The sequence below is a fragment of the Macrobrachium rosenbergii genome, chromosome 4 (genome assembly GCF_040412425.1).
Source record: "Macrobrachium rosenbergii isolate ZJJX-2024 chromosome 4, ASM4041242v1, whole genome shotgun sequence".
NCBI classification, from domain to species: Eukaryota; Metazoa; Arthropoda; class Malacostraca; order Decapoda; family Palaemonidae; genus Macrobrachium; species Macrobrachium rosenbergii.
This window is the reverse complement of record NC_089744.1, coordinates 52,909,166-52,934,012: the sequence shown is the minus strand read 5'-3', so window position 1 is coordinate 52,934,012 and position 24,847 is coordinate 52,909,166. Positions and strand designations below refer to the sequence as shown.

At 40.1% G+C, this 24,847-nt stretch overlaps 1 protein-coding gene and 1 long non-coding RNA gene across 2 annotated transcripts; one reads left to right on the top strand and one right to left on the bottom strand.

Moving 5' to 3' along the window:
* The first annotated feature begins 829 nt into the window (after positions 1-829).
* Positions 830-18,705, top strand: LOC136834609 (uncharacterized). The gene is made up of 3 exons (XR_010851856.1): positions 830-916; positions 14,298-14,491; positions 17,835-18,705. It is a non-coding gene; the product is annotated as an uncharacterized lncRNA (long non-coding RNA).
* A 102-nt stretch (positions 18,706-18,807) lies between these two features.
* On the bottom strand, positions 18,808-19,392 carry LOC136837705 (uncharacterized). The gene has a single exon (XM_067102608.1). It carries the CDS (start codon positions 19,390-19,392, stop codon positions 18,808-18,810), a length of 585 nt encoding a protein of 194 aa, XP_066958709.1.
* Positions 19,393-24,847: the final 5,455 nt, after the last annotated feature.

Genomic DNA, 24,847 nt, shown 5'->3' with positions numbered 1-24,847 from the left:
GCTCACTTAATCTCCTTTCATTCCCTTTACTTTACCCCCGTTCATAATCACTTTCTTTCCACCCTCGCCTAACAATAGTTTCCTAGTGTAACTGCGAGGTTTTCCTCCTGTTACACCTTTCAAAGTTTTTTACTGTCAGTTTCAGTGACATATTCCAAATATAACCACCGGTTATCTTTAGATGTATTTTCCAAAAGAAACTAGACGTGTCTGTGGCGTTTTCTTGCTATTGTCTGAAACGTATCATATTCTAACAACGTACGTTTTAAAGAATTTAAGTCATACATTATAAGAATGTGGCTGTGATAGGAAAATGAAAGCCAGAATGAATCAGAAAAGAAATCTGCTATAGAAGCTTATTGTCTCTTAGTTTTTGAAAGAATTGAAATTTATAAACATGCCCATACCCATGAATGAAAATGAATGAACACTTGCGGGACAGATTCTATTTCCCCTATTTGATAAAAGATTGATTCGAACCAAGTTGTTTCCGAAAAATTTTATGCATATTTTTGTGTAAAAGACTTTTTTCTCCGACAAAAAGAGGATTCCCTTTTGAGAAAAACAGAAAGGGAAAGGTTTCACAATTTATTTTCATGTGTATACTTGTATGTTCATAAAGTGTTGATACACATGTTAGATATCGAAGGAGATTGGTCCCCTTTAAAATATCTGAAAATTGGTTCTCATCTCACCAGCCAATGGGAGATTGTTTACGAAGACCCTTGCCAAAAACCGTAGCTTTCAGCCAATGAAAAGGGACAATAGAAACGTTATGTATGGTGGAGGCCTCTGATTGGCCAAAATAATTCCTATCCTGGCATTAGAACTTTGGAAGGCTCAGAGTAATTCCAAACTGGAAGGTGGACGGGATCTCTCTGTGAACAAGAGCTTACGAGATGTAGAAAAGACTCCGGTAAGGACAAGGCATTTCAAGTCGGGTAACTCGGGGTTTCTTACATTCTTGAGCGATAGAGATTGTTACGTTTCAGATGTTGAAAGTTCGAAAAGCCTTTGGCTATCTGAAATATGACCACCAAAAGGAGTGCTGTGGTCACGGAATTTAGAATTTTGGAACTTAGCTAAAGATTTGTGTAAATTGTTAGGTCCTTCGTAGTTGGGCGGCCGCTATACTTTTCAAAAATTGACTTCCCAAGTTTTTATGACTATTCTGAGGCCCTTGAACGTATTTGCAGTTGGGGGTCAACAGCAGAACATTTATCGTTAGTGTAGTAGTTAAAAGACCTGTTGTGGCCATCTTGGCTCTGTAAACCAAGGCAGACGATCTCTTGACAGCCCTTTTCGATCTCTGGTAATGTGGCAATAGGCAGATTCATTGCGCTATACATCCCCAAATTGAAAGGAATTATACGTGCAATGTAAAATATTTATCTCTGAGTGCAATCAACTTCAAGTGATGGAAATCGGATAGCTAGACTTCAGATGATACGGCCCTTAAATGTCATCATCGATGCTTTATCCTTTAAAAATTAGGGTTTATTTACTGTTTCTTCCCGGAGGCAGGTGGTCCCGTCAGTTCACCTCACGCGGTGCGCGGTAGGAATCAAGGTCTAGAGAATACAGTTTTCTCTAGGCCTTGGTAGGCATCACTTAAGGTTCTTTGCCGTGTCCCTTCGGCCCGTAGCTGTATCCCCTTTCTTTACTTTCCCTTTCCCTCCTTACAATTGTTTCAGGGTGTTTCCTCCTGTTTACACCTTTAAAACCATTTTGCTCGTAATTTCCCTTTCAGCGCTGAATGACTCCATAGGTCCCAGCCTTTGGTCTTTGGACTAAATTATATATTCCATTCCATTTACTCTTTCTCTCTTTGCTGAATCAACATCGCGGATTCGTAACTTAATTCATCCATTATTCTAAAATTGTTGTAACAATTATATCAGTACCTCGGGTTTGTAACCTACTGTTTGAATTCGGGGAACAACCGTGATCACACGTGAATAATTGCTTGCTTACTGAATGGCAGACGCCGACGTATAGAGAGACCCAATTTTCATTTCTCTAATTTGCAAGTATGGCTATTAATCCAGGCTTTGGGCAATTTTTGAATGATTAGTTTAAGGTTTCTGTAATCATTTTATGATGCTTTTCAAGCAGGGTCATCAGATGCACATTTGGTCGATGTTTGCACCATTTTCATGGTGGCTAGGATTCATGGATGCTAGGTAAAGGAAATTGATACGCGCGCGCGAGCGCATGTTAAATAGTTTTTTTTTTTATTCATACAGCTCTGCATCGTTTATCCGAGATGAAGAGAAAGCTTTCCAATTAGTCTTTCATCAGCTGTTTGCGAGTTAGACAGCTCGAAGCCTCTGCCACGCCCTGCTGTTGTTTCATTAGCCGGGGATTTGAAAGAAAAATCCGGGATTCTAGACTTACTTTAACCGCCCTCTCTCTCTCTCTCTCTCTCTCTCTCTCTCTCTCTCTCTCTCTCTCTCTCTCTCTCTCTCTCTCTCTCTCTCTCTCTCTCTCTCTCTTGTAGTTAAAACCTTGGGAAAATTCAAAGGACACTTTTCGGTTTGTCAGATATATAAGCACTGATTATGGGACTATTTGTGGTCTTGTGTACTTGATTTTTATTTTATTCGTCCATATATTATAAAAATAAATCCGATGTTAATAAACGTAAGAGCACCTGCCAACGAAGTTCACCGCCGTAGTCAAGTAGTGACTTGATAGGTAGGTGGAAGTGCTTGGTTCTGACTTGGTCGGGCAGGTGACTTGCTCACCTGGCTTGCTCGAGACGAGGTGGATGTTTAGCCTTAAAGAATAAAATCCTTTGGAGCTTTCGAAGAATCGTGCTTATTTGGTGTTAGTTACCTTACAAGTGTTTCTGGGTAGCAGACTAGCAGTTGTTTTGTGGTTTCTGTATTACATTCCTTTACATATTGGAAGATTTGGTGTCAGTGACAAACACATGAATGTAGCTTTTATTTATACATTTATACTAAGATGTTTACTAAGAAAAAAGGTGGTAGATTATGAGGATAGATCGACAGTAATGTCCACTGCTGCTGACGGTGTATTCTTATAGGTAAATTGGGTTGTTTTAAGCATCATTAAATTTCGCATGCAATTCACGTAGGCCTACCGGCTGGGTTGTTACCAGAGGAGTAGGGGAATAAAAGCATTCCTGTTGATGTGAAATTACGTGAAAGTTTGGCAGGAAGTAGACTATATTTACATTGCAAATTGTCTTGCAGTTTTATAACTGACCCCAAAACTGTAGCATTGTAGCCTATACTGAGACTTAGAACTTAGAAGCTCTAGAAAGAATTTTATCGTGTTGACATCAGTTACTTACAGAGACTTTTCCGCAACTTTGCTGTGATTTTAATTTCCTTTGGTAACGGACACTAAGACCACTATATTTCGCAGCAATTCAAAGTGACAATGAATATAGGCTCTATTTAAGTTTGAATATAGTGTTCATGGTAATGGGCATCAAGGTAAATAATGCAGTTATTCATGCGGCAGAACGTTTGACGGGTACAAATTGTGGAATTTTGCTATGGATGATGAGTAAAGGAGGCCTATTGCTTTTGTTAACGGTATATAAGCAAACTCATGTTTTAGGTAAACTTTTAGTCGATTGTATTACAGGTAAAACTGATAGCAAAAGGACGGTTGGTGGGTGTGTGGTTGTAAAGTTAGTGGAGCTTATAGGGTAGTTAAACGTGATTAAATATGGGCACTCCATCTCGTAGCCTTTTGAGAGAAGCTAATGCTTTTTTATGTAAATAATGTAAATCTTAAAAAAAAAAAAAGGACATAGCAATGCCCCTATCCATTATGGTATTTTGTATTTTACTTTAAACAATATTCAGTGCAAATTGACATATCAAAATAACAATGAAACAAGTGTGACATTCTTCACGTCTGCTTTAACAATCTGCAAAATAAATTGACATTTCTGACCGAGAATGACAACTGAAACAATGAAAAAACAGCCCAGATAATTGTTTGCTGAACGATTGTTTCAAAATTGACGGTTAATATTTTCACTTTGACATCATTTTACTTTGACATTTTAGCATGTTAATATAATTTATTACATACGGTAATATATCAAACATTTCCGCATCAAGGTAGCAAACAAAGTAAGAATATAGCGAACTGTTACCCAAAAAGCTATATATACTGTACTGCATCCAGTACCTACCCGGTTCACATACGATAAGGATAGATTTCCTCTGTCCATTCTGCGTTTACAGTCCTAACTATCGTTCATACTGCATAATGCCAAGAAATTATCGCATTGTCAGTTACATTGATCGGAACCATATCGTTGAAAAATATTTAAGTGGTGAAGACTTCGTAACTACAGCTCGCGAGTTGGGATTAAGCAGACAACGGCTTATCAAATTATCAGGAAACATCAAGAAGCGCCGAAAAACATGAAAGAGAAATTAGGATTCGAGGCAGAAAGAAGAAATTGAGTGACGAGACCGTTGATTTTCTGATATTGCTGGTGGAATGCAAACCACCATAACAGTACGTGAATTAAATATCAGTCTACGAGAAATCAAAGTCTAATAAAAGATAAGTCTGTTCGCGCGCCGGTGGTGACGTCATCCAGCTCGAGTATCCTAAATTATAGAAAACGGAGTGATTAATTGGGGACTTTTATTTTTATCTGTTATTTTGTCCTCTTCTCAGTCACATTATTTAACTTTATTAATTTCAAGTATATCATTCGTATTTAAAGAAAAAATATAAATAGTATGATTAAAATACCTGTATATACATAATGTTTCTGTCTATTCTTGTTATAGCTTAAAGTTAATAATATTGGTGAGGAGTGGCCAGTTTACACTGCACTCTTATCAGTAAATTACTGTGTAATATTATAAATGACTGTGTAGTATTATTATTATTACTATTATGTTTAGAAGTTACTGCAGTAAATGAGTAGAAATGATAGAGAGAGAGAGAGATGAACAAAACATTTTACACATTATAATGTATGCCTAATTTGGCATTTAATTAGATAATTAACCTTTGAAATATAAGCTTCTATCCTCATGTCTTTTTTTTATGTAAATTTTCCAGCTTACCTTCTGTAGTGGAATAATTAGCATTGACATGGCTACATAACTTGTGAAGTTGATGCAGAGAGGGATGAAATAACACTGGGTATAATGTGTAAGTGGGCATTATGTTAAATAAGAGTAACAGTGAGACTTTGACATCTTTTATCATAAAATTAGCAGCAAACGATTATAATGTTCATAGTGAAGAATCCAGTTAGGTTTAAAGTTGTTGAAGAGACAGAATGAAACCAGTCGAATAGGACAGGGATTGAAAGCAGGTAGATTGTTTTCGTAATTGGATGTGCAGCCACTAACAGCACAATTGCTAGGCATATTTGATTGCCGCAGCTAGAATTGTACACAACACCGGCTGGTTGGCGACTGACTCGGTTTTATGTAACGGACCCAGCATTTTGCGGGCTAGATGACGTCATTGCGAGGCTCGTGCTACTTTTTCGCAGCACGTGAACAGACTTATCTTTTATTAGACTTTGCGAGAAATATTCACCCAGGAACCCCAGGTATCTGATGCTACAGTGTCGAGAGCTTTGGAAGGTGCACTAATCACACGCAAATTATGTGAAAACAAACGAGAATAGAACTCGCAACGCATTAAAGACGCAAGACCAGCGTATACCCACACAAGGAATTTGCAGATGGATCGAATATATATAGATGAAATGGGATTCAACCTGTACAGCAAAAGAACATATGGCAGAGTACCAGTAGGACAAAAAGCTTATCGTATAGTTGGCGGCCAGAGAGGTGGCAATATCACGTTAATAGCGGCTATATGAGATGGTGCTGGCCTTGTTTATTATGAGCAGCATAATAGAGGTGTGACGAAGGCAACTTTTCAAGAATTTATTTTTAACCTTGACATAATTTTAGATACTTATAATCCTGTAATCATCATGGATAATGCTCCATCCCATAACGATGTTGCTTTGAGCTTTCCTGCAAGACAGTTTCGGTATCTACCACCGTATTCACCTTTTCTTAATCCAGTTGAAAAATTTTTTTCATCTGTAAAAGCTTTCTTGAAACGATTACTTAATGATGTGGTTGGTACCTGCAACTTACAACAAGCCCAAAGAAATGGTGTGGCTTCCAGTATATCGCGAGCGCTTGCTAACCAGCTATTTGGGGATTGCTCTTGGGGTTGTTACTCTCCAGCAATGTGCTTCACAATATGAACATTCGAATTCATACCTTATAAAATGTATTAACCATCAAGATATATGGGATTAGACATTTATAATCACTTATGTATTATATAATTTTATATAGATATAAATATGCTTCTACCAAATATGTATTTCATTGTTTCCGTAAAATAACAATGTTGACAAATGTTGTTATTTTTCAATGTAATAAAATTTAAAGATTGTCAGATAAAAATGTTTGTCACTGATTTGTTTCATTGTCATTTCCTTTTGGTAAATGTTAAGTATTTTTCCAGAATTGTCGTTCTTTGGAGATTGTCAATCTATTTTGAAGAATGGTCATTTTTGATTTTTGGCGATTGTCAAACGGAATTTCACATTGCCAAACCTAGACATCAAATGTCATTTACATATGGAGAATGTTTAAAGTAAAATGCAAAAACGGTATATGCTATATTAATAATCCATTATTATTTATAAATTTTCCTATATGATTGCTATTTTCAAGTTTATTTTCTCTGTCTGGGTTTTAATAATGCCGCTGTGGCAATCTTTTTATTATGCCTATACTTTATGAAATACTTGCTTATTTTTGATGTGTACGCATAGAATGTTTTAGCTTGTACAGTGGTGTATGGAATGTGGTATGTTACCCATACATTGCTTTCATCGTCATCATTAAGTCAGACTTTTCCTTTGTGGGCTTGGGTAAGTAATTAGGTCTCTCCACTGCCTTCAGTCTTGTACACTTCATGGCTGATTTCCTCTGATGACTTTGAATGCGGGCAAGACAGGCCTCTTTTGGATGAGCAAGACTTTCATTGCCCCAAGTAGATAGGGTTCCATTTGGCCTCAAGGCTGCCAAAGACCATATGAAAGAATCCAAGGGCATGGAAGGGTTTCATAAGATAACAAGATTGGGTAATCTGGCTCTAGGCAGGGATAACAAAAGCTATCTACCAAAGTTGCATGGTTGATTATGTTTTGCCAGTCCTTGAATGGTATGTCAGGCAGAATAACATCTTTGATTGGCAACTGTCATTTGTCTTTTAATACAAGAGAATGAGTTGAAAACGCAGGCTTAAGTCTAGAAGTTATTTTTTTTATCTCAAGACAGTGTGTACGATGGATATGGCCAACACTAAAAACTAGTCTTACTTCTTGCTAGTAAATTTATGAAGAGCTCTTATAAATTGGGTTAGTCATGTTTCACTGATTGGTAGGAATTTTATAACGTTGTATAATTAATACTACAGTCTGCTTTCAGTATTTGTAAATTAATGTACTGTATTCTTTGACTGCTAGATTAGAATACTTGGTTTCGTTTCAAGACGCATCCGTGATTTTGTATGATTCTAACAAGCATGTGATACCCTTGAGAATAGGTGTTGCTGGCCTGCAAGATTTGGAAATGAATACCTACATGCAGTTTGTTATGGGCTTCTACATCAGATGCAGCAAGATTATTTTACCAGCGCACCTAAACTTAACCAGTATCCGTGCATGTCAGCTACATTGTTAGGATTTTTTCTTTTTTGCTAGGCTGCCTTTTTACATGTGGTGCATTTTCTGATGACGCTCTTGAAATACTGTTGTACTATGTGAAATTCGTTTGTGCTAAAAAATTATATGGAATTACTGTTGGCTGTAAAATATCTGGAAAACGTACAAGCGTAGGCTATACTGTAGGATCTTTCGTTACTCATCAGGTTTTGTTAGCTACATGGGGCCAGACCTCAAGGTCTCTTAAGTTGAAGTGCTAACTGATAGGTTGTATGACTGAGGCAAAGTTCATGACTTTTTTGTAATTCATGCAGTGTTATGCCGCAAATGCTACAGCAGTTCATGTTAACAACGACTCATGATATGATCTATAGCTTTAATTTTCTCCCGTCCTCATCCACGAAGAATCTCCTCCCTTTGGAGGCTGAAATCGAGGGGATGGGCTAATCTCTGGCTAAGTACTCTTCTAGACAGAGCTTTACATAAGTAACATACATTTGGTACAAATCTTCCAATAGCAATAGGTACAATATTTGAGGAGGAACCTGCTCCTAACAGTCGACACCCTCCAGTCTTATTGAGGCTACTATCCAGATAGCCTTCCTGCTTTTAGACTCCCTGCAGGACACAAGTCTGGTACACAAATAGGCTATGTAAAAATAAACTTTTTTGTTGGAAAAAAATTTAACAGTATAATTTTTGTCCCTTACGGAGTACATTAACGTCATGGCTCATGGTAATGAGTTCAGAGTAGCTTATATGAAGGTTTTTACTATATCTAGACAAGGGATGAGCAAGCCTGCAGTCGCACAAGGTCCCTTGTCTGCTGTTTGGAAAAATTAGATAACAGCTGTTCTAGTAGAATTTGGATTATTCTTTACCTGGTCTTTGTTATGAAGTCTCAAGTTTGAGCAACAGCCACAACTGTAGCTCATTATTATTACTATTATTATTTGCAGTTCAAACTTATCAAACGAATAGGTACCTGTTTATACGCAGATTTGTTTCTGTCAGTGTGAGGTTTTTAGTTTATCCTGAGAACATCAGAGGCTTTAGTTAAAAAATTTCATCTAATATTTTTAATTTTTATATCGTTGTTGTCGTCTCTTAGAAGATTAATGATAAAAGACTTTCTTCCTTCATCTAAATCTTGAGCTGGAAACCTTTGTGGAGTCAACAGCTGTAATAAACCCAAGGGGGCTCCGAAGAGAAATCAAGCTGCAGAGAGAAACAATTTATAGGAAAAGTTGATAAATAAATAAATGCGAGGGAAGAGAAAATAACACCGATACACCTGAAATTCAGGAGACGCCAGCAGAAAGCAGGCGTCTCCTGAATTCACTTGTCACCTACTTTCTGCTGACGTCTCCTTGTTAAGAACTTCGGGAACTGACAACTGCTACTTTTGAGTATTGTTTGAATGGTGCTTGTTATTTCGAAGAATGGGATCTTTTTCATTCGTTGCTGCGATGCGTCATACACAACGGCCCTCTCTCTCTCTCTCTCTCTCTCTCTCTCTCTCTCTCTCTCTCTCTCTCTCTTTCACACACGCGCGCGCACACTTTTCAACGGCTGTATTTTAGAGTTTGCGTCTGTTTCCCTGATCAATATATCATTTTTACAAGTTTCTCAATCTTAACAGCATATGAAACTGTTGTAGTTTTTAGTCCAATATTTATAGCATATGTTCCTCTTAATCCGTATTAATACACACGTTTTGCCTGGAACTCATGTACAAATTAATATAAATTTTCACCCCATTCATAAACATGAACTTTTTTTTCTCTTCTATGCACATTAACTTTTCCTTCTTTCATACGGCTTAATAGACGACCCTTCTCAGATACCCCTTAGTACACATTTTTCTTCCAAATACACTTCAATAGTTACAATCAGCAATCAGTCTCACCTGTCAGTTCATTACCTTGATTTATAAATGGTTTGCGGTTTCTGTTTACGTACCACCGCTGATTTTCTCTCTCTCTCTCTCTCTCTCTCTCTCTCTCTCTCTCTCTCTCTCTCTCTCTCTCTCTCTCTCTCTCTCTCCCTCCCCGTCCCTGTGACAGCAAAAATCACCAGTTATTGAGGTATAATGACAACGTTTTGAAAATTTATGTAAGCAAAGAACTTGTCTGCTTCTCCTGCAGAGAGAGAGAGAGAGAATGCGCTGGTCAGTCATTTGATGTTCTGGCCTCCTTTCCTGATGACCGTGGCTCGCTCCTCCCTGCTGAGGACTGTTCTGAAGAGGCTTCTCCCATCTTGGTTAACCCATGGAAAATTTCCTCTTCAGGAAAATTCCTCCCTCTTCGCTGGCCCGTTTTGTCATTTCCTCTGTGGAAAGTAGATTTCGTAGACCTCTGGACCTCTGCAGAGAGTAGACCTCATGGTTTCCTTTATTTCTCGACAAGCGCCCTTAACATCGTCTAACTGGCCTTGTACTGCGACATAGCCCCCTGGCTTCTTGTGGATAATGATCTTGACCTTGTGCCTCATTCCGATCTTTCTCAAACTTCCTCCGTTGGACCTGACCAGAAGACCCTTGTGTTGGGCATGGACTTCCAAACGGTAACTATCAGCACCAGTTCGGGTCAGTCCCTCTGCTGTGACGTGGCAGTTTCTCACACTGACCGTGGCAAGGGCGGGGGATGTGTGTGTGTGAAGTCGTGAATTTTAATGCAGTTCCACTAAATATTTAGAAAGAAAGGTTTTTAGTGACAGTATTGCTTGCATTGTACTTGCCATCAAATTATATTTCCAAGTTTTGTTCAAATATTTACCAAAGAATAACTGTCAGGGACATATATTTTCCATGCATTTTCTAAGTGGCAGTTAAATGCCTTACTTATAGTTCGCCACGATTGTATTAGATATGACTTGACTTTTGATGTACATGTCCAACTGACTACCCTCTCAAGGAGAGGAATTTTGCTCTGCTTGATTAACAAAAATAATAGTGGCTCCTGTGGCCCCGCAGATAGAGCTTCCAGGTAAATGGTCTTGAAATTTATTTTTTAGTCTTCCCCATTTCGTCGTATTTGTGACCTTCCCGGACTAAGAAAGAGGAATGAAAGTACTTGTGTGGGGAAAGGGATACGATGTTGAGCTAATCCATGGCCTCTGTATCGTGGCCTTATGTACTGGTGCCTTGCTTGAGATGCACTAACGCTCTTTCAAGGTAAAACTTCCCGTCTGAATTGAGCTACCTATTCAATCAAGCATCAGATATGAAATTAAACGTCTTTTATCGGTGTGTATGTTGAAGCTCCAACATAAAAAAACTTTTTTGATTAATCAATGCTATGATATGGAATATCAAACAGTGAATATGGAATATACAGTGTGAGCAAATACATGATGAATAAACTATTAATTTGATTTTGGAGGCCCTGCAAGTGCTTAAAAGTGGAAGTGGTGCGAGACCTGGTTAGGCCGTCAAGCAAGCAAGCATTAATTTTTCTCACGTTTTCGACACTACGATGTTACCCAGTGATGTCTTTCATCAGCTGGAAAGAAGCCTCTGTTATTCAGCCAATCAGAGGATCAGTTCCTCCTCATTTGTTTGAAAAGGAATGTCATGGACGTTGGGATTGGTCCAAGGATTATTAAAGAAGCAGGAACTTCGAAAGGCTAGAAAAGCATTGCAGTGTTACGAATGTAGTTCGTCTGTAGGATTCTCAGCAACATTTTTAGGATTTTTCCAGATTTTTGGGACGCAGTTGGGAAAAACGTAAGATTTGTTGTGGTTTCGGTCTGTCAACTAAGCGAGGTCGCTGATTGCTTTCGAGAATGATAGTTACGAAGCTGAACTGTCCAGAAAAATGGTTATATGGCCGACCGTTTCCAGTAGAGAAAGTTTACATGAGTTCCAGTATTATTATGGAATAGGAAAAGGGTTAGTGATTTATGGAATAATATTTCTTGCAAGAGGGCAATCAGTTTTAATTTGTCATATTTAAAAAAATTGTGTTTATATACAAAGGCATATTTTCCAAATATCAGCTAATCATATCCCGTTCGGGGTTCGTGTCGGGCGAGGCCTCAGGGACATGCCAGATGTTACTTGGGCTACCCTGGGTGTTCTTGCATTTCCTGGCGGCCACGCCGTGTCGAGCGTTTGGGGCCGCGCTGTCTGGTTTGCGTTCGCTGCGCATTCCTCTTAATGCTGGAATTGAATTGAATTGTGCCTCGTGAGAGGCTAGTTTATTGGACAGCCCCTCCCATCCTGTGAGGAAGGATGTGATCCGACTCTTGCTGGATGCTAAAAGTCTGTTTTTGGATGGTGATGCCTGCTGCTTCCATATGAGGAATCATGTTCATGTTTAAATCTAGGAATTGACATCTTTTGATACAACGGGTTGATTTTCACAAGACACTTTGATTATAATTTTCAAGAGGTCCAGTATAGATAGGATGAGGACTGACTTTTATCCAAGAAACAATATACGTCAGTCATAGGCTTGGCAATAAATCCTAAAATGAATTGAGTCGTTCTTGGGGTCCTATAATAAGGTTGACTCAAGATGATTCTTGTTTTTTCACCCATGACATACTAGCTGTCAACTGCAATATGCCAGGACACAATGGGTTCATGAGTTCGGAAGTCCCCCACCCCTGACCCATACCCTTTCCCCACGTCAGTCCTTGATCTTTGGTCAGTGCCGAGCAATTGCTGCCTTTTTAATTTTAGTGAACAGAAATCGTATATGGAAAAAAGGTGTCTGTGTATCTTTAGTCTCTCTTAAGCTCACTATTTGTGATGAATGGAGTGTTACAATGTACTGGCGTTAACAGTTCTTTCCAAGACTTACCGGGCAGCTCTAATAATGGAATTTTAAGTGTACCGGTCACTATTTTTTTTTAGATTGAGGAGTCTTGCTTTGCAAACAGTTCTTTGAATAGGTTTTTCTATGTTTCAACTTTTTGTTTGTATTTTTCGTTCAGGCGAAAGAAAAGTGACACTGAAAGGTAATTGAGAAGTCTCCTTCATACAAGACAGTGGAAGTAATCCAGGTGTTTTACAACAATTTTCTCCAGATTTCAGTTTTTGTGAAACCATTTCTTTGGGGTTCTTTCATAGGATTTCGCCTTACATTTCCTCTGACGTAAACCTGCTTATGACTTATCACATCACGTGTTTTATACCCTGTCTAACTGGACAACTTGCTTTTACCTTTTATTTCGTCCACCTGAACATTGTGCTTGGAGTATTAGTGTTTGAGGTTGATAGTTTTATCGTGGGTTTTACTCGAAATTAGAAGACTGATGAGTTTGAACTTGATGTTTTGCATTAATTTTTCATTTCCATTTTTGTATATTATAACCGCTTCCGATTTCCTTTAGTAAGGTGGAGTTTTTAACCTCATAATAATGCCTGACTGTCCATACTGTATCTATTGCCTATCGCGTTCTGTCTGTTAAAATGGAAGCCATGAGAGACCGTGGGAGAGCTGAAGACATTCATAGGGAGTTGGTCTTGTCTCTCCTTTCCTATTAGAAGTGTTAATTCTTTTTCCTCATTTCTGAATATGTGGAATTAATATAGCAGTGCATTACTAACTTTATCGGCCTCTGTTTGCAAAGCTGCCGGTGGTCATGACCTCTCCTCTCTGTCGCTGTTCGCAGAAAACAGGTCTGAGATGAATATACAGTATATAGAATATAAACTTCCAAATGACGGCAACTTTGAGCTATAAAAAATTATTTTCGGATGGCACAGAAATAATTTTAATTCAGAGGGATATTTCAATTAAGTTTACGCATTCAAAGATTAAAAACGGCCAAATATCTTTTATACACCTCACTGATATGAGCTCTACCGTACTGTTTCCTGAGCTTTATCGTGTCATTTCCCTCGGAGTGACGTTTTAGGTCAAAGACGCTTTTGAAAAATATGACGCATATTGCACAGGTTGTCTTAAGCAGTGATATTACCTACGATCTTCCGAAATTGACAGCAACTCCTAAATTCTAGGAAGAAAGTTGTATTATGATAGATCTGTGGCCAGAACTGCCTAGGGAATTCTTAATTGCAGGCTTATGAATTAATCTTAGGGTTACCTCAGGAACTGCAGATATGTGCTTCAATAGGTGGTTATAATCTAGAATTGCTGCTAATGGGTGTGTGAAAAAATAGTAGGTAATTGGTTTCACACTGATCTTGCACCCTCGTAAAAAAAAAGTCTAGTAAAAACAAAACAAATGACGATAATTACTGGTTTTAGTTAACGTTAAAGACATAAATGTTAGGGGAAAAATCCATAGGTGGCTGATCAGTCTTTTAATTTAAGATGTTGCTTATGCTCTCTGGGAGTTGTAAAAAGCTTGCAGGTTACACAATGATGAAAAAATCGAGAATGAATGAAACCCTTGATAAAAAATCCTAGGTGGAAATAGGTGTGGATAACACGAGTAAATATTCCTGGGTATCATATGGATAGTAACAGAAGGTCCTCATAAAATAGCAGTTTAAAAAAGTGCTAAATGTACAGTACACACTAAACTCTTTGATAAATCAAATATAAATCCTAAACTAAGGATAGGCGGTACTGGGATATTAACTTGAAGCTTTTCCTTTCAGAATGGAATGGCTTATGCTTCGGTGTCTCCAGAATGGAATTGCTTGTGTTTCGGTGTCTCCAGAATGGAATTGCTTGTGCTTGAGTGTCTCCAGAATGGAATTGCTTGTGCTTCGGTGTCTCCAGAATGGAATGGCTTTTGCTTTGGTGTCTCACAACTAAAGAAAAACTGTAGTTCATAACATGTGTGTTCTTGGTAAGTTACTTTCATTTAAATTCTAGATTAAGTACTTTGACCGAGTGTTTAGTATTGATGGAAGATCTGATTTGAAGACTAAAAATAAATTTAAAGGTTGTTCAGGAAAGCATTTTCCTCCTTAACAAAGGGCAAGGACATATCTTGTCGTTTTGTGTCCTCGTGTAATTACCACCTCTTGCTTGTCTTGCCTTCGTTGCGAATTAAGGAAAGATATGTTCACTTCTTTAGTCATCGTGATTCATATCGTTTGCAAGTTCGTCTAAATTTACTGTGCTTAAACTCTTTGTAGAGGGGTAGCGCCATCAGTTCACCTCGCGTGGGACACTGTAAGCATTACTTAAGGTAATTTGCAGCGTCCCTTCGGCGCCTAGCTGCACCCACTCATGAGGTTTTTACTTTACCTCCATTCCCGCTTCCTTTCTTCAGTGTTGCTGTCCAACCTCTCAAGCTTCTCTCCTAACTGCACTAAGCACCGAATGGCTGTAAGTTCCCCAGTGCTGGGGTATATAGCCGGATATTCATAAATCATAATGAACTTTTAGTTGGGCGAGTTCTTGAGTTTGCAAAACCCCCTCAAAGTTCAGTTCCAGAAATTGCGGAAGTAGGTCTTGTGCCCCAGCATTCTCTTGTTCCATGCCGCCCAGAAATGGGATGTATTTTGTGCACGAGTCGTCCTGGTCTTGGTCTCAAGATTAAGCCTTGCTACTTTTATTCTTTTTCGAAAATTGAATTTGCATCTCTTAGTCGTCTATGTCCTCCTCTAGGGGGTAATTCACATTCATTCTCTCTCCCCTCCTGAGTCGCCTCTCACTTTGACGAGAAAGTCCTATCCGACTCTCATTTCCTGTTAAACTTTCTCTCACTTTTTGTCGTTCTTGGGGCTCACTGGACCACCACTGTCCCTCACGCCAGACTGCTAAGGAGTTTTCGAAAGTTCCTGAACATTAATTTTTGGGATGGGGTTCAAGCCCTTCGCACTCCAACATATGGTCACGATGACTGATGGAGATGTTTTCATAGACAGGCGTCTTGTGTTTGGTGATGATCATTTTATGTCCTGATTTCATTCTTCCTCATTCTATAATCTATCGGTATGAATGAATGGCGCCAGTATACCAGAGAGAGAGAGAGAGAGAGAGAGAGAGAGAGAGAAATAAAGTAATTGCTCCATCTTATCTGGTGGCCAGAGCAAGGAAAGTTTGCCCCGTACGTAACTATTTATACACAATGCCTGACTTCAACTCTCCTTAAGTAGCTATCATTCCCCTTGTTACAGGTATAAGTAATCAAGACCTGACAAGAGGGGTACTTGAGATTTAATTTTCGTTAGATGGCTTAAAATCAGGTTTCCGTTGTATCTCAGCCGGTGGTTAAAGAATTCTCAAAGTGAAGACGCAGCCAGGTCCAGGTTTCTTCTCTCTCAGAGTCCATTTTTAAGCTAGAATTATTTTAGTAATAAGTTAATCGTTTACGAGGTTTATATGTAAAAAACTTACAATGATAAAGTTCTTTATTAAAAAGAAAAGTAAACACTCCTAATTTCAATATATTGGTTAGATGTAATGAACTGTTAATTTGTGGAGTATGTTAAATAAGAATTTGGGTAAAACCATGCCCGTATGGTACACGCACATATGCGTGGCACAGACACAAATACAGCCTAAAAACTTTATTCATATATTACCCATATGTAAAATTTGTAAAAGTCAGTCTGATTTTCTAAAATGTAAAAGGGTAAATGAATGAATGTGTAACTGAAACTGTGGTCTATTATAGACTTATAGTTAATAAAACGCCCACTGGCACCTGTCTGTCTCTATGTCTTGGATGTGTGTGCGTCTCTCTTTAGCACTGACTTACTCCGTGTGTTGCTATCGGCATTGTTATTGCCCTAAATTCTCTCTAACCAGCTCTGGGCATTGGTACGAATAGGCCTATTATCGCCATGCGTAGGCCTACCCAGATTAAACTGATTCTGTTGCTTTTTTCAATTAGAACCAGTTTTTTTATTTCTAACCTTGACTGATTAAACATTTCCAACCGCTCTTGTGAGAGGTTTGCCAACGGTGAGGAAAAAACTTTTAAGTGCTAGGTCAAGATGAAGGATTGCTTGTGTGGCCTTTCGAAAAACCTCTCTCTACAGGAATTTTCTCTTGTGTATGGAACTTTAGAAACAGTGTAGTAACTATTTATTGGTAGCGATCAGTTTTCAATTGTAGTTTGACTTTTGAGGTTATGTCCAGAAATGTGTAATTAATGACCATATATGTAAATAACCAACTAATTTAATACCCATGCCTATGAGAATGGGTATTTGGGAGTAGTTTGAGCCTCCTTGCACGAATCTATCACGGCAGGTATAAGTCTAATGAAGTGGACGAATACAGATTGAGAGAGCCAAAATGTTTTCGTGCGAGTTTTTCCAGCAATTAAGTGCAAGGAGAATTTATGAGCTAATTTTTTTGGTTTTAGTCTGTGGTCTCGTTAGGAATTTCAAGGGTAAATGTTTCTTTTTTTCAAACAAGTCTTCAGCTTCTCTAGTATTGTTTTAGCACGTCTAAAATTCCCCATAATGTATAGTAAATTTACTTTATTATTTTCATGGGTTAGCGAGCGGTTTCTCCCTATTTCGGATTTAATTATTACAAATACTACTGTAATGGGTAAATGGAGTCCGGTATGGATAAATTAACTCAAAAATTATCTCCGTTATATTATTTCAGTGGGCTAGCCTTGCAAAGATCAGTATTTGGCAAAGTCATGACTGAAAGGAAATCAGTTATTGAGGATGCGTATTCTAAAAGGTCAAGCCCATCCTAGTGTGTCTCTCTCAACAGTATCGTCGTGGTTCATGTTAATTTTCGAAATCGCTTCTTTACGTGTAATGTTAATTGGCGGTACCTAAAGTTCCATCTAATTTACCGATAGTCTTTTCCAACTTTGAGTTTATCCTACGGCTACGTGTAGTTTACCTTTGCAATTTCGTCTCTTGCTCGTAGTTTTAAGTATACTTTCAGTACACGAATGCCAGTATGTTATTGCTAAATAAAGGCCGAATGAGTATTCATAACCCTTTTTTATATAAAAAATGTCCTTAAATTTTCCGTTGAGCAGATTTACTCACAGTGCCTTTAGTAAATTACAAGTCACCTACCCAGTCTTGGTAACTAGGCCGTGACCAAAAATTTTATATACCAGATGTATTTGACAAAATTTTATATACCAGATGTATTTGACATTTCATGTCCTTGTATGGTGTTCACACAATTTGAAGTGAAGCAAGAGTTTATGGTGAACCTAACTAGCCACAATTCGAGTAAATTGTTTTAAATCTTTTCAGGTGACTGAAGAGTGCATGGAAGAAATCTCTCCTGACACACGTTGAGGAGAATCTGCGGGCCGTCCTCACCTTCCTACCTGAGTTACCACCTAGTCATTTCGGTCCTTGGTACTCAGTGCAATTTTGTACTAGCGTCAAAAAAGTACACTAGAAATACAGCTGGGAACTCATACGTTGCCGGCTGCCTCCTCACAACTATTTGGAAAAAAAAGAGGCAGCCCTGGATTACCTACCAGTGTGAGGTTCAAGAAATGTCAGAAGTGAAAGACTGATCCTTTATTATTCTCGACAGGTGTTTATAATACGGAAAGGTAGCATATCAGCGGACAGGCTGTACAATGATGCATAAAATGAGATACATTAAGAATCTGAAATATCAACAAGTAACATATATGAAGATAGAAACACAAGCAATACTCCCCACACAAAGACAATGACCAGAGGAGCAATTATTGGATGAAAATAACATTAATCATGCAGACGCTGAGGCAGTCAGAGTGGGCCCCTGCTCCTGGAGAACTGTGGGCGTGGGGTGGAACCGACATCTGGAGTTCGCTCGATGTGTTTCCTGGGCTGTCCCGGACCCGGCTTTGGTGGTGGAGCAGGTGTGTCTGCAGGGAGGTACTGAGGGGGAACTCTGGGGCGCCTGCCTTCCTCGTGTACTGTACTTTGATGTCCAACAAGAATGCCAGCTTCAGCTTGTCGATGGTGATCCAGTCTTCCTGCCCATGTATGTAAAGGAGGTATGCCTTGGCAGCCTGGCCGATGACTTGGGGGGGGGCCCCGCCCGGCATCCACCCAGACAAAGACATAGGCGCAGAAGTGTAAGGCAGGTGGGCTGTAGGTGGTGGTTCTGTCAGTGAAGGTCTTATGGCAGGGCGCGAACTTCCCTCAACCTCGGGAGGGGTGTGTTGGCAAGAATTCTCCGAGGACAGCCAGTGTCTCCCCATAGACTTTCTCAGCAGAGGAGGTGTCACCATTTACCTTCAGCGTGGTGCGGAGATGCAGCAGGACCCAGGGCAGCTGTTCCTTCCACCTCTTGTTGGTGCAGTGTGCCAAGAGAGTGGTGCGCCGTCTCAACCATGCTGTTCGCTGAGGGGTTGTAGGCTGTTGTACTGTGCAGAGTTGTACCCATTAGGCGTGCCAAGGAAACCCAGAGCTCTGACAGGAAGGCTGGACCCCTGCCCGTAGTGATGCTGCCTCCATGGGGGTTGCCTCCGGCCAGCGGGTGGAACAGTCTATGATCGTCAGGAGGCTTCTCCCGACTGCGGAAGGGGCCCAACGATGTGGCCCAAACGCCGATGAGGCTGGAGGAAGTCGCTGACCCCGACTCTGTGTGCCAGGGTGTTTTGCTCGCCTGGCACGAGATGCAGCTCCTTCCCCACTGGTGAACGTCCCTGTTGATGCCATGCCCGACGAACTTGTTAGTCATAAGGTGCCCTGATGGATGGGAGAGACCGTGAACTATGTCGAACACCTGCCTTCTCCTCGAAGCGGTTACTAGGGGGCCTGTGCTGGTGTCCAGGAGGAAAGTTGTGTTCGAGCTTGCTAAGGGCATCTTTCCAATTAAGAACCATCACTGCCCCCCTAATTAGTCTGCTGTCTCTGGGCCTGCTGCTTGTTCTCTTGCCAGGTCTTTGTAATCGATGCTGAGGTGAAGGGAATTGATTTCTTCCCTCAACAGGGCGTCGGCCACCGGGGAAATCTCATGGCCGAGGAAGTCTACTTTTTTGTCCAGAAGATGCTCTTGTCGAATCTGATGACTAGTCCGCTGTCCTGCGGAGGTGGCGAAGGTGTTCCTCTGGGGACCTGGAGAAGATGAGAATGTTATCGACGAAGTAGATCCCCCAAGATAGTGTCCATCAAGCACTGGAGTTTGGCAGCTGCGTTCCTGAGACTGAAATATGAAAATGTGTAGCTCCCGAAGTGCGTGATGATGGGATGCACAGGGACTAGGAAGTATGACTTCAGTAGGACCATCTTGGAGAAAACCATCGCTCCATGGAGGGCGCCCATCAAGTCTTGCATGTTAGGGAGGGGGTAGTGGTCTGGTGTTGTCAGTAAATTCAAATGCCGATAGTCACCGCAGAACCTCCATGAACCACCGGATTTCTTTACCATGTGGAGGGGAGAAGGCCACAGGCTTGATGCTTTTTTACAGACGCCCATCCGTTCCATCTCTGTGAAGGCTCGTTTTGCATCTTGTAACTTCAGTGGGGACAGACATCAGAACTCAGCATGGGTTGGTGGGCCCTTCGTAGCTCTGGTTTGAATATGTCTGGGAATTCCTGTAGGAGGGACTTGTAGCCATTGGGGGCTGCGGAGCAGCTGGTGGGCATTCCAGAGCCAGTGAAGAGCTGACGGGAGGGACAGGTTCCTGTGTTGAGGCGGTGTTGTCTTGCGACGTCTACTAGAAGTCTGTGGTGCCCTAGGAAATGTGTCCCGGAATTGAGATAGTCCGGGTCGTCATGCCATACATGCGGATGGGAGTTCCGTTTGCTGTTATGAGGGCGGGTGTTGAGTCAGGTATTTTTTCTAAACCTTCCCTGGATGGCGGGTAGACCGACTGCATTGCCCCCGTATCTACCCGCAGGCACCAGTCAGAAAATTTTCTCTGATGAAGAAACCTGCTGGCCAGGGGGAGTTGGATTTCGCAGCCACAGCTGTTACTTGTGGCCGCTTTCGTCGTTTTTTGTGAAGGAACAGGGAGGCCTTGTTTCTGGCGTTTGTTCTGAACTTTCTGTGGAAGAAGCATCACGCCGGGTTTGTCGTCATCATTGTTCTCCTCCATCAGACTGCAGGCTACCATTGCGGGGGCATTTTTGCGAGACCTTGATGGCCTCATATAGTTTCTGGGCGTCGTTGACTAAGGCGTCATGTTGAAGGTGTCTGCATCCCTTATCTGGCGCCTAACTTCCTGTGAGAGGCGCCGAAGAAAGATTGCTTTTGTTAAATCTATCGTTCTTCTCCTCCAGTTTTCGTTGCGGCCTGGTAGTGTTACCAATGCCCATAGTTCGTCCCAGGCTTCCCTGGGTGATGCTTCTCTGAGGGGCTGGGATAACAGGTCGAGTGCGCGCTGCACTCTCTTGGTCATGGGCATGGAGTAAGATTGCATCAGTTTATCTTTCAAGACAGCATATGTGACCTTGTCCGTTGCGCGTCGAGCCAGGGGTAGATTCTGTCAAACACCTCTTCTGGGAGTGCCGTCTGGTGATGTCGGATTTGACAGCATCGTCTGAGATGTGCACCAAGCGAAAGTGCGCGTCTGTGCGCAGGAACCATGATGCCGTGTTCTGCCGCGAAAATGGGGGGAAGTTTGACAGCGTCTGGCTTTGTTGGTGAGAGAGGCGTACAGATGATGCTCACAGGTTCACATTGAGGTTCAGCTTCTGATATCTTTACTACTCACGCACCAAAACGCGGGAAAATGCGCCGTACTGAGTCCGTTAATGGTGCAGATTGCTCGAGTGGTCGAACGAAGTGCCAAAACGTGCCCTTTTTGGGTACGCCGTATTTAGTCCGTTAATGGCACGGTTTCCGCCAGGGAGGGAGCTATCAGAGGCCTAAACTGTGCGCCGTAGTTAGTCCGCTAAAGGCTCTCTGATGGTAGGCTGCGGCCGTATTTAGTCCGTTAATGGCTGGGCCAAAACCGTGCTACCTGTCCCTTTTCCGGGGTCACCAGTGTGAGGTTCAAGAAATGTCAGACGTGAAAGACTGCTCCTTTATCATTCTTGACAGGTGTTTATAATACAGAAAGCAGACAGCAAGGTAGCGGACGACCTGAGGCCCCCACTGCGTCCATACGAAGGTTGTGTTTGTTAACAGGCCTAAAAAGACATATATAATGCATTACAGAACATGTAAAAGGCAAGTATATATATCGGCGGACAGGCCGTACAGTGATGCATACAATGAGATACATAAAAATCTAAAATATCAACAATTAACATATATGACGTGATTAATGCACGTATGGAGAGAAACACAAGCAAGGAGAGGCGATTTGAAGCCCTTACACCAGCTTAATAATGAGATAGTGTTCCAACGATCTTCTCTTGCTTGGAGTCGTCTTACTCGGAGGCCTCTTTGCTTGGAGTCCTCTTGCTCTGAGGCCTGTTCCTCTCGTGCTGAACAGTACCGGCTGTTTTCTCTCTCTTGCCTGGAAAATACGAAGAGATTTAGATTAATCTTTAATTCAAATTTCATTAATTAAAATGTGTATCTACTGTGCATCTCTTAATTCTGTGACAATGAAATGTCAAAATTAAAAGCAAGTGATTGTTATAACACTGAAAAACGAAATGACTATAAAAAATGAAATGACCATAATTACTGACAACCATAATTATTGACAAAGAAAATCCTATATAACCACACAATTAATAACAAATAAAATCCTAAGCAGAAACTGCGTACTTAAAAAAACAGGATAAAATAAGATCCACCTCTTTTCTTGTGTATTCAGTCTCGATCTATTGTTAGAAAAACACATTTGAAGGCTTTCCTTGTCAAGCCTTCAAAGAGTAATAAAACAAGGTAGTACAAACATGAAACATGTGTCTTAGTAAAAAAATTATTATTATCTCAAATACGCAACTTTACTTCTTAGTCTTCCTTTGCAATCACATCATTTAAAATAATTTGAAAAGTTGACAATGCTACCTAAAGTAATTTATCTCAAAACCAAATGATCTCTATATAAAAGCATTCAAAGCTGAAGCTATACTTACAAATCTCACTAAAAATACCTAAAATGTATTGACAAACACAGAATGCCTCATGAACATTGGGGCTGTTGAAAGTTTGTCATAGTGCTAGTAAGAAACTAAACCCCACTTCAAAAGGCAGAGCAGATATGAGCAGGTGCATTTTGGAGATAACACGCAATAAAAACCTTTGGCTTATTATAAACATTTAATATTTCTACAGTTTTTGAAGGCTATTTCTATTTCTCCAAGCTACAAAATCATCAGTTTGATAACACGAAGGGGTAGCCACGTCCATCAATAAACTGGAAATCTTCGGTGTTTATTTCATCAAGTTAATCAAAAGAGCTCATAGGCCTACACTGTTCTGTCATTACTAACTCCCCCAAACCCACTTTCCTCTGTATGCAAAGTGCAGAATTAAACCTCTTATGCAACCACATGTCAAGACAAGTGCCTTCCACTCAAATCACTGACTTTAGTGCTAATATAAGTGTCTAAAAAAATGGAGAGAGAGAGAGAGAGCATACTTAAGTGAAAATAACAAATTAAAAGGCTCTAATGAAAAACACTTAAATCCATATAATTCATATACAAGTACCTTGGCCATACTATAAAACCGTATATTATTATTTTTATTAAAATTAAAATAGTTTTACCAGACCACTGAGCTCACTATCAGCTCTCTCAACCAAGAATTTACATCAATCAGGGGAAGGCCTACCACCAGCATTACCAACATAGAAAGGTCACCCCAGGTGTAAGTTAACTAGGACCAAAGCAGAACGACGCCTGGCAATTTCAAATACTCCAGCAAAAAGCTACTGCAATTTCAATGGCACTGTGAAAAGCTCTTGCAATTACAAAGGCTGCTTTAAGAATTCTTTGGAGTTATAAACACGCGTGAAAAGCAGAGTGAGTATAGCAAAAAAGAAAGCAACTGATCCAGTCTCAAAAAAGGTCTGCCTTGCTAAACAATAACCATCAATGGCCAAGAGTTGCATAGAACAAGCATCGGTCCATGCAAACAAAAGGGGGGTTTCAAGAAAAGGCTGCAAACACCTCTGCCATATAAAGAAACACCAGGAGCTACTATTCTAATTTGCAACTGAGTATAGCAGTCTGGTGAAAGAGGCCGTGGTTTATGCTAGCGGCTTGACCAGCTTAACACCAGATGTGGAAAAATATCGCAGTAATAACGTATAATTCAGCTTGATATACATGAGCGCTTTAATATATGCTTTAAAATTATATATAAAAGGGTTCCTTTTAAATGTTCCACTGCAACCTCAACACTAGCAAACACCGAGTTAAAGCAAGCAGGACAACGGACGTACAGACAGAGACAGAAAAACTAGACCAACCTTCGTCGGTAAGCGACTAATAAGTTAACCCTACCTAGCACTTGAGTGTTAAGATGTATAGTCATTGGACTTCAAGACCCTTGAGGAAAATAAATGATCTTACATTCCAGAATTCAGTTAATCACAAATAGATACAAAAGCTCCAGCTACAACACTACTGATTCACTTCATGTTGTGCGAAGATGCAATGCATTACTACCCCAAGACATTTCTCCTTGTATTTTAATAATTTACATTTTTCTCTAATTTACTTTTCTTTTTTAATAACTTATCTTCACTTACTGTATTTCCCATTACCTTCTGTTACTAATCTCAAATGAACACCACATTCTTTGGAAGCTTGAATTTCAAGTCAGTGGTGGGCTTGTTCCACAGGAATTCTTGCAAAGTAGATGAAAAAGCATCTCCATGCAATGTCTAATGAATGCCAAATCTATATTATACTCTACACGCTAACAGCAGGAAATTAAGGTAGTAATGAAGTCGGCAAAAAAAAAAACATTTCCACAACTATTAATATTAAAAGCTGTTTTTACAGTTTCATGCTAATCAGTAACAGGACTAGTTATTGCCAAGGTCCTTTAAATATACTCAAGAGTTCTTAAAGGACCTTGGTTATTAAGTTATACATTGCTTTCACTTTATTACACGATCTATACATGGAACTTAAAAACCAACGTTCCACTAGTCTTCACTGAGAGAGAGTGAGCGAGAAGGCAAAATCCCCAAATCTTCTCTAGGATCAAAGTACAGATATTCCAAATCTCTCTTCAAATGGGTGTGGATTTTGCTACGAATCACAACCGGAGGTTGTGGAATGGAGGGTCCCACATCCTGCCCAGATCAGAAAAATCAAGGGGGTGACTGAGACCAAATTATTATAATTATTATTACGATTACTCCAAGTGTCTGAGTGGAAGGCCTATGACCAGTGAGAAATCTT